Source organism: Salvelinus alpinus, chromosome 19, assembly GCF_045679555.1.
Source record: "Salvelinus alpinus chromosome 19, SLU_Salpinus.1, whole genome shotgun sequence".
Classification (NCBI taxonomy): domain Eukaryota; kingdom Metazoa; phylum Chordata; class Actinopteri; order Salmoniformes; family Salmonidae; genus Salvelinus; species Salvelinus alpinus.
In genome coordinates, this window is record NC_092104.1 from 52,525,021 (window position 1) to 52,542,259 (window position 17,239).

General features: G+C 41.4%; 1 protein-coding gene across 6 annotated transcripts in view; it reads left to right on the forward strand.

Moving 5' to 3' along the window:
- LOC139545814 (2-oxoglutarate dehydrogenase complex component E1) overlaps window positions 1-17,239 on the forward strand; it is a 115,638-nt gene that overhangs the window by 18,792 nt on the left and 79,607 nt on the right. For 3 of the 6 annotated variants that reach the window (XM_071354025.1, XM_071354026.1, XM_071354027.1), the window contains exons 3-5: window positions 6,786-6,962; window positions 13,906-14,008; window positions 16,516-16,560. In XM_071354025.1, the coding sequence (XP_071210126.1) occupies window positions 6,786-6,962; window positions 13,906-14,008; window positions 16,516-16,560 (325 nt within the window). Of the gene's footprint in view, window positions 1-6,785; window positions 6,963-13,606; window positions 13,701-13,905; window positions 14,009-16,515; window positions 16,561-17,239 lie in introns of those variants that run through there. The other 3 variants (XM_071354029.1, XM_071354028.1, XM_071354030.1) reach the window with 3 other exon arrangements.

Sequence of the window (17,239 nt, forward strand, 5' to 3'; positions counted from 1 at the left end):
TCATAAGTCTTTGTATGGTGGATAGGCTTTCAATGGAAAAACAGCCATTTCAAAATAATAGCATTTCCTGGATGGATTTTCCTCAGGTTTTCGCCTGCCATATCAGTTCTGTTATACTCAGACATTATTTTAATAGTTTTGGAACCTTTAGTCTTTTCTATCCAATTATATGCATATCCTAGCTTCTGGGCCTGAGTAGCAGGCAGTTTACTTTAAGCACGCTTTTCATCCAAAATTCCGAATGCTGCACCCTATCCCCAAAAAGTAAACAAGGAATATATTTCCTTAACTGTAAATGTGTGGAAAAGGGGCTGGATGGAACCAAAGCAAAGATAGTAAAATAGTCCCCTCTCCTACCTTACCTACCTATTCTTAATGCAACCTGGCGCGCTAACCAAAATACCGGGGGTGGTCCACTCAGGTCTTACCTAGTGTGCATAGACAGAGTACATACTACGGGAATATGTATGCCCGCAGGCCTCTTGCCTAAACACTCCCAAGGTGCCTTCCCCTAACCCCCGGGAACAAAAACAGAATAATTACTAACGTAAAGTGAACAATTTCAATAATCAATAACAGTCCTTTTGGCATACACATGCCTCTGCAGGACCGGCTACAAAATACTTTACAACACTTTTACCTAACCAACAACCAACACAGCACATACCAAGAAGCTCTCTTTTCCCTAACAAAGGAACACTGGCTTTTATCCAGCTGGAGAAGGAGTTTGTAATTGAAACCAGCTGTTTCCCCTGATGAGAGGGATGGTTCAGAGCTTCAATCGTAGATGGGGCCGACCAATCAGTTGCTTAGAATCCAGGAAGCCGTTTCCTGAAATACACACATACATATCCAAAACAACACAGAAACTGGGCGATGTAACATGGTGAAAGAGATGAGTGAGGCTGCCGCTCGTGTGCGTGTCCCACCGATTTTCTGACAATTGGATTGGCTTCGTGTTCACGTGAAACATCGTCAGACACGGTATACTCGTCATAAAGCCGAGTCCTTTTGTACTGTGTTTGATCTTATGTTTAGCAGACCTAGTTAGAACATGTGAGATTTGGCTCTTTTCTGGATTGGAGAAATTATGAGTGGGAAATATTCAGTGCCTGTGTTGTCAAATCATAATGGTTAGCAGGGCTAGTTCAAACATCTGAAAACAGATTTTGTGTGTGCTAATTAGATTGAGACATTTATGAAATCAGTTACTTTGGGTATACATTTTAACTCAAATGAGCCAATGGAGGTGTTTTAAGATTACTTGCGCTGTAGATCGCCATCTGCTTGTAGGTTTTGGAGGGGGGTGGTGTTTTGAGCAGAGCTTGAAGGCACATCTACAGGTGATTCATCACCTCCCTGGACTTTTTCCCCAACCCCCAGGCCCTTCTCACCAACACCCAACGTACTGTCCAGGAGCACTCTGCTCTGCAACTCCATCAACCTCTGCCCCATCTCCCTGACCCAGCTCCAATGAAGGAGGAAGACAGCTGAGGATCCTTTGGACACTGACATTATGCAGCAGACGGATGACTTAAAGAAATGGCAGCAGGAGTTACAGAAACGGCAGCAGTGTCCAGCAAAGGCCGTCTACAACGTCATGGATGGTGTCTATTTTTGCTGATAAATGTCTCCTGTTTGTCATGGACATGACAATGTACTTTCACAGTACCATCGATCAGTACTGTGTCCGCTCTGTCCGCTCTTGAGACAGAGCCCTCCTCAACCCAAAAACTGGTTGTGTGCTTTTGTCTTAACGAGTTTAAGTTTTTTTTACCTATTAAATCTGTGAATAACACTTGTATCTTTTATTAATGTTTATTATGTGTATTCTGTGATTTGATGTGGCTCTGTGCAAATTCACGGGATGTTTTGGAGGCAAAGCCAAATGTAAACTGAAAGTTTTGGATATAAATATGAACTTGATCGAACAAAACATACATGTATTATGTAACGTGTTGTCCCTGGAGTGTCATCTGATGAAGAATATCAAAGGTTAGGGATTAATTTTATCAATATTTCTGCTTTTTGTGACTCCTCTCTTTGCTTGGAAAATCGCTGTATGCTTTCTTTGGCTAGTTGCTGACCTAACTAGAGGTCGACCGATTAATCGGAATGGAGGATTATTAGGGCTGATTTGAAGTTTTCATAACAATCGGAAATCGATAATTTTGGACGCCGATTTTGCCGATTTTTATTTATATATATATTTTTACACATTTATTTAACTAGGCAAGTCAGTTAAGAACACATTCTTATTTTCAATGAAGGCCAAGGAACAGTGGGTTAACTGCCTTGTTCAGGGTCAGAACGATAGATTTTTACCTCAGCTCAGGGATTCAATCTTGCAACCTTACGGTTAACTAGTCCAACGCTCTAACCACCTGCCTCACGAGGAGCCCGCCTGTTACGCGAATGCAGTAAGAAGCCACGGTAAGTTGCTAGCTAGCATTAAACCTATCTTATAAAAAAACAATCATTCAATCATAATCACTAGTTATAACTACACATGGTTGATGATATTACTAGTTTATCTAGCGTGTCCTGTGTTGCATATAATCGATGCAGTGCGCATTCGCGAAATAGGACTGTCGTTGCTCCAACGTGTACCTAACCATAAACATCAATGCCTTTCTTAAAATCAATACACAGAAGTATATATTTTTAAACCTGTATATTTAGCTAAAAGAAATCCAGGTTAGCAAGCAATATTAACCAGGTGAAATTCTGTCACTTCTCTTGTGTTCATTGCACGCAGAGTCAGGGTATATGCAACAGTTTGGGCCGCCTGGCTCATTGCGAACTAATTTGCCAGAATTTTACGTAATTATGACATAACATTGAAGGTTGTGCAATGTAACAGGAATATTTAGACTTATGGATGCCACCCGTTAGATAAAATACGTAACGGTTCCGTATTTCACTGAAAGAATAAACGTTTTGTTTTCGAGATGATAGTTTCCGGATTCGACCATATTACTGACTCAAGGCTCGTATTTCTTTGTGTTATTATGTTATAATTAAGTCTATGATTTGATAGAGCAGTCTGACTGAGCGATGGTAGGCACCAGCAGGCTCGTAAGCATACATTCAAACAGCACTTTCGTGCATTTTGCCAGCAGCTCTTCGCAATGCTTCAAGCATTGTGCTGTTTATGACTACAAGCCTATCAACTCCTGAGATTAGGCTGGTGTAACCGATGTGAAATGGCTAGCTAGTTAGCGGGGTGCGCGCTAATAGTGTTTCAAACGTCACTCGCTCTGAGACTTGGAGTAGTTGTTCCCCTTGCTCTGCATGGGTAACGCTGCTTCGAGGGAGGCTGTTGTCGATGTGTTCCTGGTTCGAGCCCAGGTAGGAGCGAGGAGAGGGACGGAAGCTATACTGTTACACTGGCAATACTAAAGTGCCTATAAGAACATCCAATAGTCAAAGGTATATGAAATACAAATGGTATAGAGAGAAATAGTCCTATAATTCCTATAATAACTACAACCTAAAACTTCTTACCTGGGAATATTGAAGACTCATGTTAGAAGGAACCACCAGTTTTCATATGTTCTCATGTTCTGAGCAAGGAACTTAAACGTTATCTTTCTTACATGGCACATATTGCACTTTTACTTTCTTCTCCAACACTTTGTTTTTGAATTATTTAAACCAAATTAAACGTAATTCATTATTCATTTGAGGCTAAATTGATTTTATTGATGTATTATATTTAGTTAAAATAAGTGTTCATTCAGTATTGTTGTAATTGTCATTATAACAAATAAATAAATACAAATCTGCAGATTTAATATGTATTGGATTTTTTTGGTCATCCAATTATCGGTATCGGCGTAGAAAAATCATAATTGGTCGACCTTTAGTGCAAGGTAATTGTGGAGGGCCACGTAGGCCCAACTGGGGCAACTTCAAGGGCTCTTCCAAGGGCTCTTCCTAGGATTCTCTATCTTGCAGCAAGGATTCCAAAGCAATTTTCTGACATTCTTCTGCCTCTTGAGTGGCGGTAGTTGTAGATCTTCTTGGTGCTGTCAATTCTAGAATAACCTTTATTTTTTTATGTTTTATTAATAGAGAAGTGTTTCCATTAGTATTGAAAATGAAGGCTATAAAATGTGTACTGTAACAACTGCATAGCATATGCAATTTTTTCCCCATATGCTAAATACGTGACTATATGTGACCGACTGCCTCGATTCGGTCTTATGTAACACCATTTGAAATTGTGTTTTTTACACTGGCTAAAAGTAGCTAGAACATGGAATATCATACACTGCAGTTGAGGAAAAATGCGGAAAGTCATTCTGCTTTGAAAGTTGATAAACTTGTAAGCCCACTTCTCAGAAAATGTCCTTTTGAATATTTTTGGTACACCTAATGGTGAACTCTTCTTTGTCTACACCCATTTAGCATCGTTCACGCTCTCTTCAGCCTTTGCCCCACCCATCTCTTTAAGGATTCACATGTGAAGCCATGTGGGAAACACACACAATATCAAATAAAATCTCAGTTTATTTGTCACATGCACAGGATACAGAAGGTGTAAACAGTACAGTGAAATGGTTACTTGCATAGTAGCAATATCAAAGTGTCCAGATAATTAAAAAAATCATTATTAGATGACATTTAGCCGGGTCATGGGAACAAAATGCTATGTCCACCCCCCCCAGCCACATCTAGCTAAGTGGATTGGTCACAATTGTTTAGACATGTACACAGGTTCATGAAATACAATAGATGACCGTAATCACCCCCACACACCTGGCCAATTTAGTGGTTCAGGTAGTAATCCGGCCAAAGTGGAATCTTTTGTTTAGACATGTAGGAAGCTAAACAATGAACTGGCATAATCCCAATTCATACTACTACCAATACAAACATTGTCATAGCTGTAGTATGAATCTGCAGGTAGCTAAAGCTAAGAAACTAGGTTCAATGTTGGCTAGCTAACATTTAGGCTATAACTAGCAATGCAAATGTATTTCTGATTCAAATAATATTACTACAGATCATACACGTAATGCTAGATTGCCAGCAAGCTAATGTTTGCTAACTAACAGTATGCTTTAACTTGCAATAAAAATGACTTTCTGACTAAATTAGAAACTTATCTGAAAATGTAGCTTGACTCTTACCTGTATACATGGATGAACGCGTCACGGCAGACTAAAACCATTTAACTCCGTTTTGTTTGTAGTTGCATCTTGTTTGGCCAGCGCTGTCAAGTCAAAGCGGTGAAGTGGTACCTTGCATCACAGACTGTCATCAGGACCATTGTGAAAAAGCCCTTGTAGTTGTAGTACTCGCTGCCTGAGTTTGCTGGTGCTCGTATCCAAATGTTTTCCGTCGACAGCTGCTGCACATTTTGCACCAATTCCAATTCCAAAAGAGACAGGTTTGTTTCTGGTTCTTTGTCTAAAAAGTTGTCGTAAAGCATATAACACCAGACTGACATCTAGCTAGTTAGTTAGTATTTGTAAACAAGCATAACACCGAATCGTCAATCCAAATGTAGTCACGAGCTAAAGCCAAAGAGTGCCTCGGCCCCTGTTGCTTGGTAAGCTACTCTGGCTCCCCAAGCGTCCTAGTGGATATACACTACACAAGGCGGACTTCCTCTCTGGGTGGAACACAGATAGTCCACTGCCCCCCCCAAAAGCAAATCCACACGTGCACGAAAGTAGATAAATGGAGTGGAGCTTGTAGCGGCCTTTAGGTAACCTAAATGTAGCAACACGAAGGCTGTGTGTGATGTGACCAACACCCACTGTTTCTTGACTCAGACTTCTGAACTCTTCATTCAGTTTGATTCATGCACAGCTTCTAAAGGCCTTACATGGTTCCAGGTCATGTGTTCTTCTTAAGCTCAAGCCACTTTAGTGGAAATTTCTGTAGAAATCTGAATGAAACCGATGCTGTGACCCTGTTGTGCAGCCAGGTTTGAGTGTCCCAGGTCAAGAGGGTGTTGCATTTCAGTCGCTGCTTCAGGCATGCTAGTCCCCCGAAACATGGTCACAAGACAGTACAGTACTTAACATGTAAAGAAATATAATTTAGTTGTTGAAAGGGAAAATTATTGGTGAATTTCTACAAACAATTTTCTGTTATTCAGCGGTATATCTGAAGATTAAGGACCATTTATATGTGAATTGGAGTTCGGAGCAGTCTGACCACACTTCTGATGTCTTGCCAGAACTGACCATTAATTGCACTGGTATAAATAGTGTTTCGGCCGTGTGGGGGGAAAACTCTGAGGTGCTGGGTCTGCCGTTCCCGCATCTCTGCAATGTAGATCAAGCTTTCTATGAAGGATCTTGTGACTAGTGTTAGTTTCAAGTATCCGTTTGGTATGAAGTCAATAACTTCAAAATAACCTAATCCCAGAGAACTGCATTGTTTCGTGGATTGTTTCATTTGTAGGAATATGTCAGGGATTTACTATTTTTCAGTTTACCATGGAACATTGAAGATTTCAGTTAGCCTACTGCTTAGTATGAGACTAGAAAAGAAAATTTTCTAATTACCAAATCAGTTGTAGCTCTGACAGGAATGTGTGGAATTTGCCCTCCGTGAGATTAATCACACCGGTTAGTTTAATCAGAAAGAGAAAATGGAAACGGTAACATTTGGGTTACTTTTATATAATATTTCTAGCGTTACTACAGGTCATAAAGCTGTAATCTTAAAAAATGTACGTTTGTCATAGATGGATTTGTTGGCCATCTCCTTTCATGCCACTTTTCATTAATGCCAATTATTGTTTCTCTTCTCTTTTCCTTCAGTCTTGGGACATTTTCTTCCGCAATGCCAATGCAGGTGCTACCCCAGGCAAGGCACACCAGAGCCCTCTGAGCCTGGCCGGGCTGCCCCAAGCCCAGTCCCTGGTGGGGGCTCAGATCAATGTGGAGAAGCTGGTGGAAGATCACCTGGCTGTCCAATCCCTCATCCGTGCCTACCAGGTCAGTCTAGTCAGTCACCACAGGGTCTCACAGAGCTGTAAATTGAGAAAACGAGGACGACCATGTCTATATCTTAGTAAGCATGCCAAGTAGTCTAACCACTACAACACATTCAGCAGATGGAAAGCTGTAACTGTTTAACAAAAATATTTCGTAAAATGTGTCTAGAGCTGTGGCTTTCGCGTAAGGTCGGAAAACTATTTCAGCCAAAGAATTGAACCAGTATTGCCTGTCCTCAATATTTGAGCAATTTCTACCTGTGTTTTAAGGTTTAAGATGTATAATCTGTTTTCTGTAAGCAAAGCTAATTATTTCCATGATGGACTAACATTCTAGTGAAATAGTGGCTTCAGAAAGTATTCACTAGACTTGATCCACTTTTTGTTGTTACAGCCCCAATTTAAATTGATTCAGTTGAGATTTTCTGTCACTGTTCTACACACACGCAGTACCCCATACTGTCAAAGTGGAATCATGTTTTCCAAAATGTTTACAAGTTTAATGGCAAACCTAAATAAGTTCAGGAATAAAGTTACTTAACAAGTCACATTGTTGCATGGACTCACTCTGTGTGCAATAATAATGTTTAACATGATTTTGGAATGACAACCTCATCTCTGTACCTTATACATACAATTATCTGTAATGTCCCTCAGTCAAACAGTGAATTTCAAACACAGATTTAACCACAAAGACGAGGGAGGTTTTCCAATGCCTCGCAAAGAAGGGCACCTATTGGTAGATGGATAAAAAAAAAAAAGCAGACATTGAATATCTCTTTGAGGATGGTGAAGTTATTAATTACACTTTGGATGGTGCATCAATACACTCAGTCACTACAAAGATACAGGTGTCCTTCCTAACTCAGTTGCTGGAGAGGAAGGAAACAGGAAACTACTCAGGGTTTCACCATGAGACCAATGGTGATTTTAAAACAGAGTTTAATGGCTGTGATAGGAGAACTGATCAACATGAATTATTCCACAATACTAACCTAATTGACAGCGAAAAGGAAACCTGTACAGAATAAAAAATATTCCAAAACATGCATCCTGTTTGCAACAAGGCACTAAAGTAATACTGCAACTGTGGTAAAGCCAATAACTTTTTGCCTCTCATTTTTAACTTGTTAGCAAACATGTCGGATCAGCAACTGTAAGTCATTTTACTAGCTATGTAACATTGACAAGGGTTGACATTGGTTACGATTATGACCTTGGATGCATTTCAATCAAATGTATAGGCATGACGCAAGATAGGATTCCAAACAGATGTAAATGACAAGTATTGCATATCTAAGCTAGATAGCTAAATTTACTAACAGTGAGGAGAAACAGTAATACAACAAATTACTGTTGTAAATCTCTAAAACTGAAGCTGGTTTTACAATAAAAAATATTTGCCTGATAGACATGGCTGTAGGTAGATACTGTCTACCTACCTACCTAGGCTCATTTGTACAGTCTTGTCACTGTGCAAAGGTTGAGGGTTATGCCCTATTTCTTTCTATTAGGCTACATATTGTTGTAAATGTAATCTCTGTGCCTGTGCACATGTATGCATGTTCAACTAGTCTACCTTCATATTGATGTTATGCTGGCCTGGTTCAACTGTTGTTCGAGTATCATTTGGTTTGTGTTTTGTCTTAAAGACAACCTGGGCATCTTCCTGGAGTGGATTCTAGATACAGAATTTCTTTGCCTGTGTGTGTCATTGTAGCTGAACTGTATCCCTGGTTGTAGAGGGTGCAACAGGTCAGCACCTCAGGAGTAAATGTCAGTTGGCTTTTCATAGCCGATCATTCAGAGTATCTCTCTAGAGAGTTGAAAACAGCAGGTCTGGGTCAGGTTTCACATCCGGTGAACAGGTCAGGGTTCCATAGCCGCAGGCAGAACAGTTGAAACTGGAGCAACAGCACGACCAGGTGGACTGGGGACAGCAAGGAGTCATCAGGCCGGGTAGTCCTGAGGCATGGTCCTAGGGCTCAGGTCCTCCGAGAGAGAGAAAGAAAGAGAGAAAGAGAGAATTAGAGAGAGCATACTTAAATTCACACAGGACACCGGATAAGACAGGAGAAGTACTCCAGATATAACAAACTGACCCTATCCCCCGACACATAAACTACTGCAGCATAAATACTGGAGGCTGAGACAGGAGGGGTCAGGAGACACTGTGGCCCCATCCGATGATACCCCCGGACAGGGCCAAACAGGAAGGATATAACCCCACTCACTTTGCCAAAGCACAGCCCCCACACCACTAGAGGGATATCTCCAACCACCAACTTACCATCCTGAGACAAGGCCGAGTATAGCCCACAAAGATCTCCCCCACAGCATAACCCAAGGGGGGGGCTTCAAACCGGACAGGAAGATCATGTCAGTGACTCAACCCACTCAAGTGACGCACCCCTCCTACGGATGGCATGCAAGAGCACCAGTAAGCCAGTAACTCAGCCCCTGTAATAGGGTTAGAGGCAGAGAATCCCAGTGGAGAGAGGGCAACTGGCCAGGCAGAGACAGCAAGGGCGGTTCGTTGCTCCAGTGCCTTTCCGTTCACCTTCACACTCCTGGGCCAGACTACACTCAATCATAAGACCTACTGAAGAGATGAGTCCTCAATAAAGGCTTAAAGGTTGAGACCGAGTCTGCGTCTCTAACATGGATAGGCAGACCATTCCATAAAAATTGAGCTCTATAGGAGAAAGCCCTGCCTTCAGTAGTTTGCTTTGATATTCTAGGGACAATAAGGAGGCCTGCGTCTTGTAATCGTAGCGTACGTGTAGGTATGTTCGGAAGGACCAAATCGTAAAGATGGTTTGTAGCAAGCCCATGTAATGCTTTGTAGGTTAGCAGTAAAACCTTGAAATCAGCCCTTGCCTTAACAGGAAGCCAGTGTAGGGAGGCTAGCATTGGAGTAATATGATCACATTTTTTGGTTTTACCAAAATCCCCTGCAATATGCGCAGGGGATATGGTCACTAGTGTAACCAGGAGGTGAGGCCTCATTTAACACAGTAAATTCATCAGGCTTAAGATACTGTTGGTAGCAGAACAATCACATCAAGATTCTGATCAGTGATTAGTTCATTGACTTTAACTGCCTTGGAAGTGAGGGATCTAACATTAAGTAGCTCTATTTTGAGATGTGAGATCACAATCTCTTTCAATAATGGCAAGAATGGAGGAGGTATTTTTTCCAGTGAGATTGCTAAAGCGAACACTGCCATGTTTAGTTTTGCCCAACCTAGATCGAGGCATAGACACGGTCTCAATGGGGATAGGTGAGCTGACTACACTGACTGTGCTAGTGGCAGGCTCAACTAAGCTGGCAGGCTGGCTATCTCATTGTGGAGCTAGAGCCCTGTCTATGTTTGTAGGTAAGATACTGTTTGTTGTAGCACAGATCATTTTCAACCAACCTTAGAGATACCGTCTTCGTCCTTGATTCAGGGAAACGGGTGTCTCATAAAAATGTCTGTGTCCAGTTGCAGGGGGTCAATTTTGAATTTAGAAAATGCTCCTTATTCAAAATTTTCTTTTTTTGCACTAAAATGTAATCCAACAATATGACCGCTGCCATCGTCTTTCAAGTCTTTTCACTCATTGATTGAGACAGGTCTCTCATCATGACATGCAGCACTTTGGGGTGGACACCCACCTGTCTCGATCAATGAGAGAAGACTAGAAATAGACAAGATGTCAGCAAAAATCTTTGGGTAAATCACTATCTGGTGTACAAATCTAGCTACAGTTCTCTGCACCTGTCTTCACACCTGAGACACACTGACATTTACTGCACTGATAAGACCTAACATTTTTTTTTTTTTACCATATAACGTTGTTGAATACCCACTTCTCTTGAGGTCAGCATTAAATAGTGTACAATTTCTTGTATTTTAGATATCCAATCTGAATGTCTAGCATCTGTTTGATGCTACAGAGCCCTGTACAGCTTATATAAATATCTTCTGTGAATCCATAAGGGCTGATATATTTCCAATTTTATGATGGTTCCAACTCTTTTTCCTGATGATCTACTGTCCTGTAGGTTTTCACTCAAACCCTAATCTAGCACACCGGATTCTAATAATTAGCTGGTTGATAAACTGAACCAGGTTAGTTACAACTGGGGTTGGAGCAAAATCCTACAGGAGGTTGGCTCTCCAGGAACAGGGTTGGAGACACCTTTTCTACATGGTTTTATGCCAGGGTTCCCAGACTTGGTCCTGGGGACTCTAAGGGGTGCACGTTTAATTTTTTTTTACATAGCACTACACAGCGGATTAAAATAATCAACTAATCATCAAGCTTTGGTTATTTGAATCAGCTGTGTAGTGCTAGGGCAAAAAACTAAACGTGTACCCCTTGGGGTCCCCAGGACCGAGTTTGGAAAACACTGTCTTATGCTGAGCCACACTGGCTGCGTTTACACAGGCAGTCTAATTATGATCGTTTTTTCCATGAATTGTTCTTAATCATATCAGATCTGATTGGTTAAAAGACCAATTTAGTTTGAAAAAATATCAGTATTGGGCTGCCTGTGGAAATGCAGACTTAGTCCTTTATCCGGGTTCGGTACACTGGCAAAGGTGGGCTGAAGAAGATGTGCTTATGGTCTGCGGTAAACGGCCAGCTGAATAAGACACTGCCGAAAGTGCTGTAGGGCTTCTTTAAACACCAACTGTTTGTTTCTCTTGCAGAATATCTTATGGTACTGTACGGCTACTGGAAAGACACAGTTGTGGTCTTTTTGTTTTTATTTTTGTGGAAGGGACGTAGGGAAATGGTATCAACTGAATTGGACCGGCTAGAGTATTGTTTAAGGACAATGAGGGGATAGTGGGAGTGAATGGGCTGGGGGGCTAAAGGTGTGAAAAGTCTTCAGAAGGCAGTTCTTACACAGTATGAATTTTTGTGTATGTGAGATTGAGGAGAAATGGCAACAATTAATTTACTGTCTAAGCACAACCAAAACCCCCTTCATCTCAAAGTACTGTCTAAACCTCCCCCAGCCCATTGACTTTGACAGATCATTCTAGTCATTCTAATAGTAGCCCTTTGCAGGGGAAATTTGTAGACATGTCTTTGTATTGTGTTGTTGAGAATCTGCATAGATTGACTCGGGTGTGAATAGTTATGTAAATTAGGTGGTTGTCATTACTGTTTTAGTCTTGATTTTATACCTTTTTGTGTCCCTTGCTGGTTTCTGTCCAACATTCTTGTTGTGCTCTATAACGGTCTGCTCCTTCATGCTTGTGTACCCAAAATACCCTTGCTTTGGGGTATTTTTCAGCAGGGCACTGGAATGACTCCAGATAACCTGAGTTTTACATAAAGAGAAGAGGGGTAGACTACATGGTTTGGAAGATACTCTGTGATCCTCAGGCTACCTCTAACCACATGTAACCCCGGGTAACCCCATAACACAAACACTACCCAATTCATGTTTATACCATGCTTACTGTAATTTGTAAATCTTAGCTGTCAGCTTGTAAATATTTTAACTTACCTTCACCTTGTGCAGAGCTAGGTGTTGGAAGTGCATGTTGGTGGAATCCGATTCTGTACGAACTACAACAAAATACACAATTTAACCACCCCACTAAATTGGCAGCAAGATTGCTAGCTTGCCAGCTGAGACTGTCTGAGAAGCAACCATAGACAATTTATACACATTCATAATTTCTACCAACACACAGAGTGAGCTAGATACTGTATATCGACAGTAACGGAGTGTTTTCCAGGCGAGGGTGGAATAGTTGGCTCCCAAATTGACTCTTCTTTGCTGACATTAGCTAGTTTACGTTAGTCAAAGATAGAACAAACATGTTTACTATGCTGAAGGTAGCTACCAATCTAGCAGTGACTACCATGGCGTAGGCGAAATGGATTGACAGTGTGCATACCAAAAGATAGATAAAAGATTTAGCTGATGGCTTTCAGCGTTCAATACCGGACCGTAATGTTAGTGAAAAACAAAGGTTAGTAAAAAAAATCTTGCCTAGAGAAATTCTGAGATTACTGTGTGTTGATGGTTCGATGCAAACGATGCCATTATTCGAGGGCACGCCCCCTCTACCTAGTGGGCGGTATCAGGATTTGCTATGAATGCTGGAATTTAAAAATAATAATGGGCAAATGTTACAAAATCCAGGTGTGGAGAGCTCTTAGAGACGTACCCAGAAAGACACAGCTGTAATTGCTGCCCAAGGTGCTTCTACAAAATATTGACTCGGGTGTGAATAGTTATGTAAATGAGATTTATGTATTTCATTTTCAATACATTTCTAATATTTCTTAAAACATGTTTTCAGTTTGTCATTACAGGGTGGTGTGTGTGTGTGTAGATGGGTAAAAAAACAACTAGTTAATCCATTTTGAATTCAGGCTGTAACAACAAAATGTGGAATAAGTCAAGTGGTATGAATACTTTCAGAAGGCACTTGTCCTGTGCTGAAATGGTTGACATTTGAAAGATGGGACAAAGGTGAGATGTCTGTTTTTATCCCATAAAGAACTAGTTACTTCATAACAGAAATGCCTATTATGATATACTCTTGAATGTTTCATATTTTTATGTTGTATTGTTGTTTTAATTGAATACCTTGTTTTACCATGTGACTAATGTTACCTTATTTCCAGTTGAATGGCCATCACAACGCAGAACTTGATCCTCTTGGCATCAGTTGTATAAATTTTGATGATGCCCCAGTAGCTACTGGGGTTCAGAATGTCGGTGAGAAATGTTCCCTCACAGCTGTGCGAGACAACAATGAGCTTGTTTGTATTAATGTTGCTTTTCCCATTTCCTCCCTCTTTTTTCTCTTCTCTGTTTCCTTTCAAATCCCTTTCAACACTTATGTCTCTACATTCGTGCCCCCCCCCACCACCACCACCTGTCGGATGCTTTGTTCCATTTCCACTCAAACCTGTTTATGTAGATCCGTGGGCACCATGTTGCTCAGCTGGACCCTCTAGGGATTATGGATGCCGATCTGGATGCTCATGTCCCCAATGACATTATAACATCCTCGGATAAACTCGGTGAGAAGAATGAGCCACTCACTACAGAGCCTTCGTGAGGCTGGGAAGCTGAGCAAGCTCTGTTTGGCTTGAAATGCTGGTCTATGTATCACCTACGCCGGCCTTCTCTGTAAACGTGCCCGTTTGTCCCTGTTTTCAGTCTGCCCACTGTCATGAAAGGGCTCCTAGCAACCTGTTTTTCTGAAATGCCAAATATATTTATGCTTTCTGACTTAACTTCAACCGTCCACAGTTGGAGTATCAATGGTTTTGTTTTCTGTAATACTTTTTTTTAACAGCTGGATTGATCCGCAGTGGTCGTAGATCATTTTCCTACAAGGCTTTATGATTAAGAGGTGGACTGTGGTTCATCTGACTGCTGGCCCTAGACCTGTCCGTTTTGCATAGACTTGCCGGGAGTTACCTCCAATGGGCATAGCTCTGAGGGGTCATTGAGGTACTCAAGCCCCGTCACCACGACAAGGTGACAGTCCAAAAATCATCAACACAAATAGGCAGCTTCTTGGTTAGCACTTCTTTCTAGGACAGCTCTGTCTGACTTCTCTGTCTGCAGGCAGCCAAGCACAAATTGAACCGTCATAACAATATTATCTGGAGTGCTCCAGTGTTAAGTTCACCTACAGTAGCCTTGTTGAGGACACACAGGTGGATTCCCAATTTGAAGCCAGTGTTGAACCATTGGTTTTTATGATATGATTTCATTGTTCCATTACACATGTGGAGGGACATTTCTAGACTGCTTCAGATTTCTTGGCTTAGCTTCTAGCTCTACTAACCTTTTTGCATGCCTTAAAACCTTCCTGGACTGGACCACATTTTCCCTCACATTACTCACACCCTTTCTTGAGTATGGTCGAGAAAGCCCCTCTGACTATTAATCTACTTCTAAGCGTGATACGGTGACAACTCCCAGCAATTCAACGCATTGGTCGTTTCCTGCTGAATGATGGGGGACACATGAGTTTTTCCTCTACTGCTAACTATAACTTTTAGGCCTTAGTTGTCACTCACTGCTCACAACAACAGCTACCGTATGATTCCCAGCAGTAAGAGGTTAACTGTTTGAAAAGGTAAATCGCCTTCAACTTAGATTATAAGAAAAAAAGGGTAGGGAAGGGACATCCCCAAGCAGCAGTTTTTACGCACCAGCATGCCCCTAAACCTTGGACCTCGCTTCTTGTTGATGACTGAATATCCTAATTAGTAGTACTCTCAAGGTTTGTATACCTTATGCGTGTCGTATGGTTGTCCTTTCCAGTACAGCATGTCTCAGTCTGCATGGGACGTTTTTCAGTGAGGCTTTGATCCAGGTGTGATGTTTGTATTTGTGCAGCCAGGCAGGTGTTGCATTTTCTAGATATGATTGGCACCGAAAGCTTTGTTTGCCACCCATGTTGTGGTCGGTGCTGTCGCTAGAGTTCGGAGGCAGTCAATCAGTCGGTGTGTTGCTGTAGTGATTGACGTTGTGTGGTGAAGTCGAAGTTTGGGTGCTTCTCGCAAACAAAATCTAAGTTAAAATAACAAGCCAGTGGCCTAGCACGCTAAGCCACTGACTCCGGCACATGTCTAGTGTCTGCATATGTTCCAATCCGGCCTACTGTCCTTAGACACAACCTCCCCTATCTTTCCCCACTGTCATCCGCTCTCTATAATGTCCAAAACTAGATACATTTAAAAATAAAATACCTGTTTGTCAGAGGTGTTTGCAACTGAAATGTTCTAACTTAGCAAACACCAACCCACCACTGTCTGATCAATTTAATTAAGTGGTGGGAGGGTTCCCAGTCGTTTATGCCTGCCCTGGCTGCTGACCATCATAATGGTGGTCTCTGGTATGCAGAGATGGTGGAAATATTACCAAACTATCTTGGTGTTACATTCACACAAGCACTTTTCCATAACTAGGTAGCTAGTTATTTTGTTTCAAGGTAACTTGGCTGTGGTTGCCACACCCGGCGAAAACAAATGCTATTTATCAAAAACAATACTCTTTGAACACTACTATTTTGTGAACATGATAGCTGTACTTTAGCGTTCTCAACAAGTTCGAAACACATGAATGGACACGACTTGTTGCTCCGAGTTTTAAAAGTTGTATTTCGGAAAAGTCAGGTTGGACATAATCGTGGTATTAGCTAGCTACATAGCTTGGTGTTGGCTACATCCCATACAGTCTGTTTATGGCAATAAATTAATTAAATAGTACCAAGTCATAGCAAAGTTGACAACCTGCTGCCACACATCACCAGCAAAAGATACTAGTGGCACTAGTAGCACCACTTACTGTATCTGAGTATTATAGGTGAGAACATGACTTCACAGAGTATAATTTGAGAAAAGGACATCTTATTGTCTTCGAGAACCACCCACAGTTCCACTTCGATTCTAGTTTGCCAACCCCTTCGAGGTGTTTGCGTGAGTAGTGGTAGAGATGGCCCCCATGTCCATGATGGGGGCATGAGTCACTAACCTTTTCTGGGTCTCTCGCCCCCTGATGCCTCCTTCAGACCTGGCAATGTTCAAGGACCGTCTCAGTATTCTAACTGTTGGAGGTATGGAAACATAAGTCCCTGTAGTTCTGTCCCTCTATCTTTGTGCTTGAGTATTTGCTTTTTGTATTTTTCACGTAGGAACTTCTGCTTTATCTTTCTCATGTCTTTTTCCTCTTTTCAGAGTAGAATGCACTTGATAAACAACTAGTGATGGGGGAAGAAATCGATGCAGTTTACATATCGTGATATTATTTTTAATGTATAGTTTTGAGAATATCGCAATATTCTTTTGCACTATTTGGTGGTACCTGCACCCAAACTCCAGTATTTTTCCTTCATAGCTTGTTCTCTGTCTTAAATAAACAATTGGTTCCCTATTATTTTTTTTTATCAGATGATTGGATGCAAAGCCGTTCAGACAGCCGCCCTGAAACAAAGACTGAGAAAGATAAAGAGCCTCTCTCTGTCGGAGCACACGGATGTCTTAAAGGGGAATGGAAACACTAGGATTTAGAACGCCAGCTAACTGAAAATCGCCATGTTGGCATTGTTGCGTCACTGGCAGGAAAGAATTTTAGAACTCCCAAAAATGGCTGAATTTATCAAGAGTAGCTCAGAGTCTGAGAATTAGTTTATAACAGAGGATGAAATAACGTTAGTTAGGGAGCCGGTAAACCTACTGAAGCCGTTCATGTTTGAGCTGATCGTTGCCCCAGATCAAAGAGTTTGTTCTCGTAGC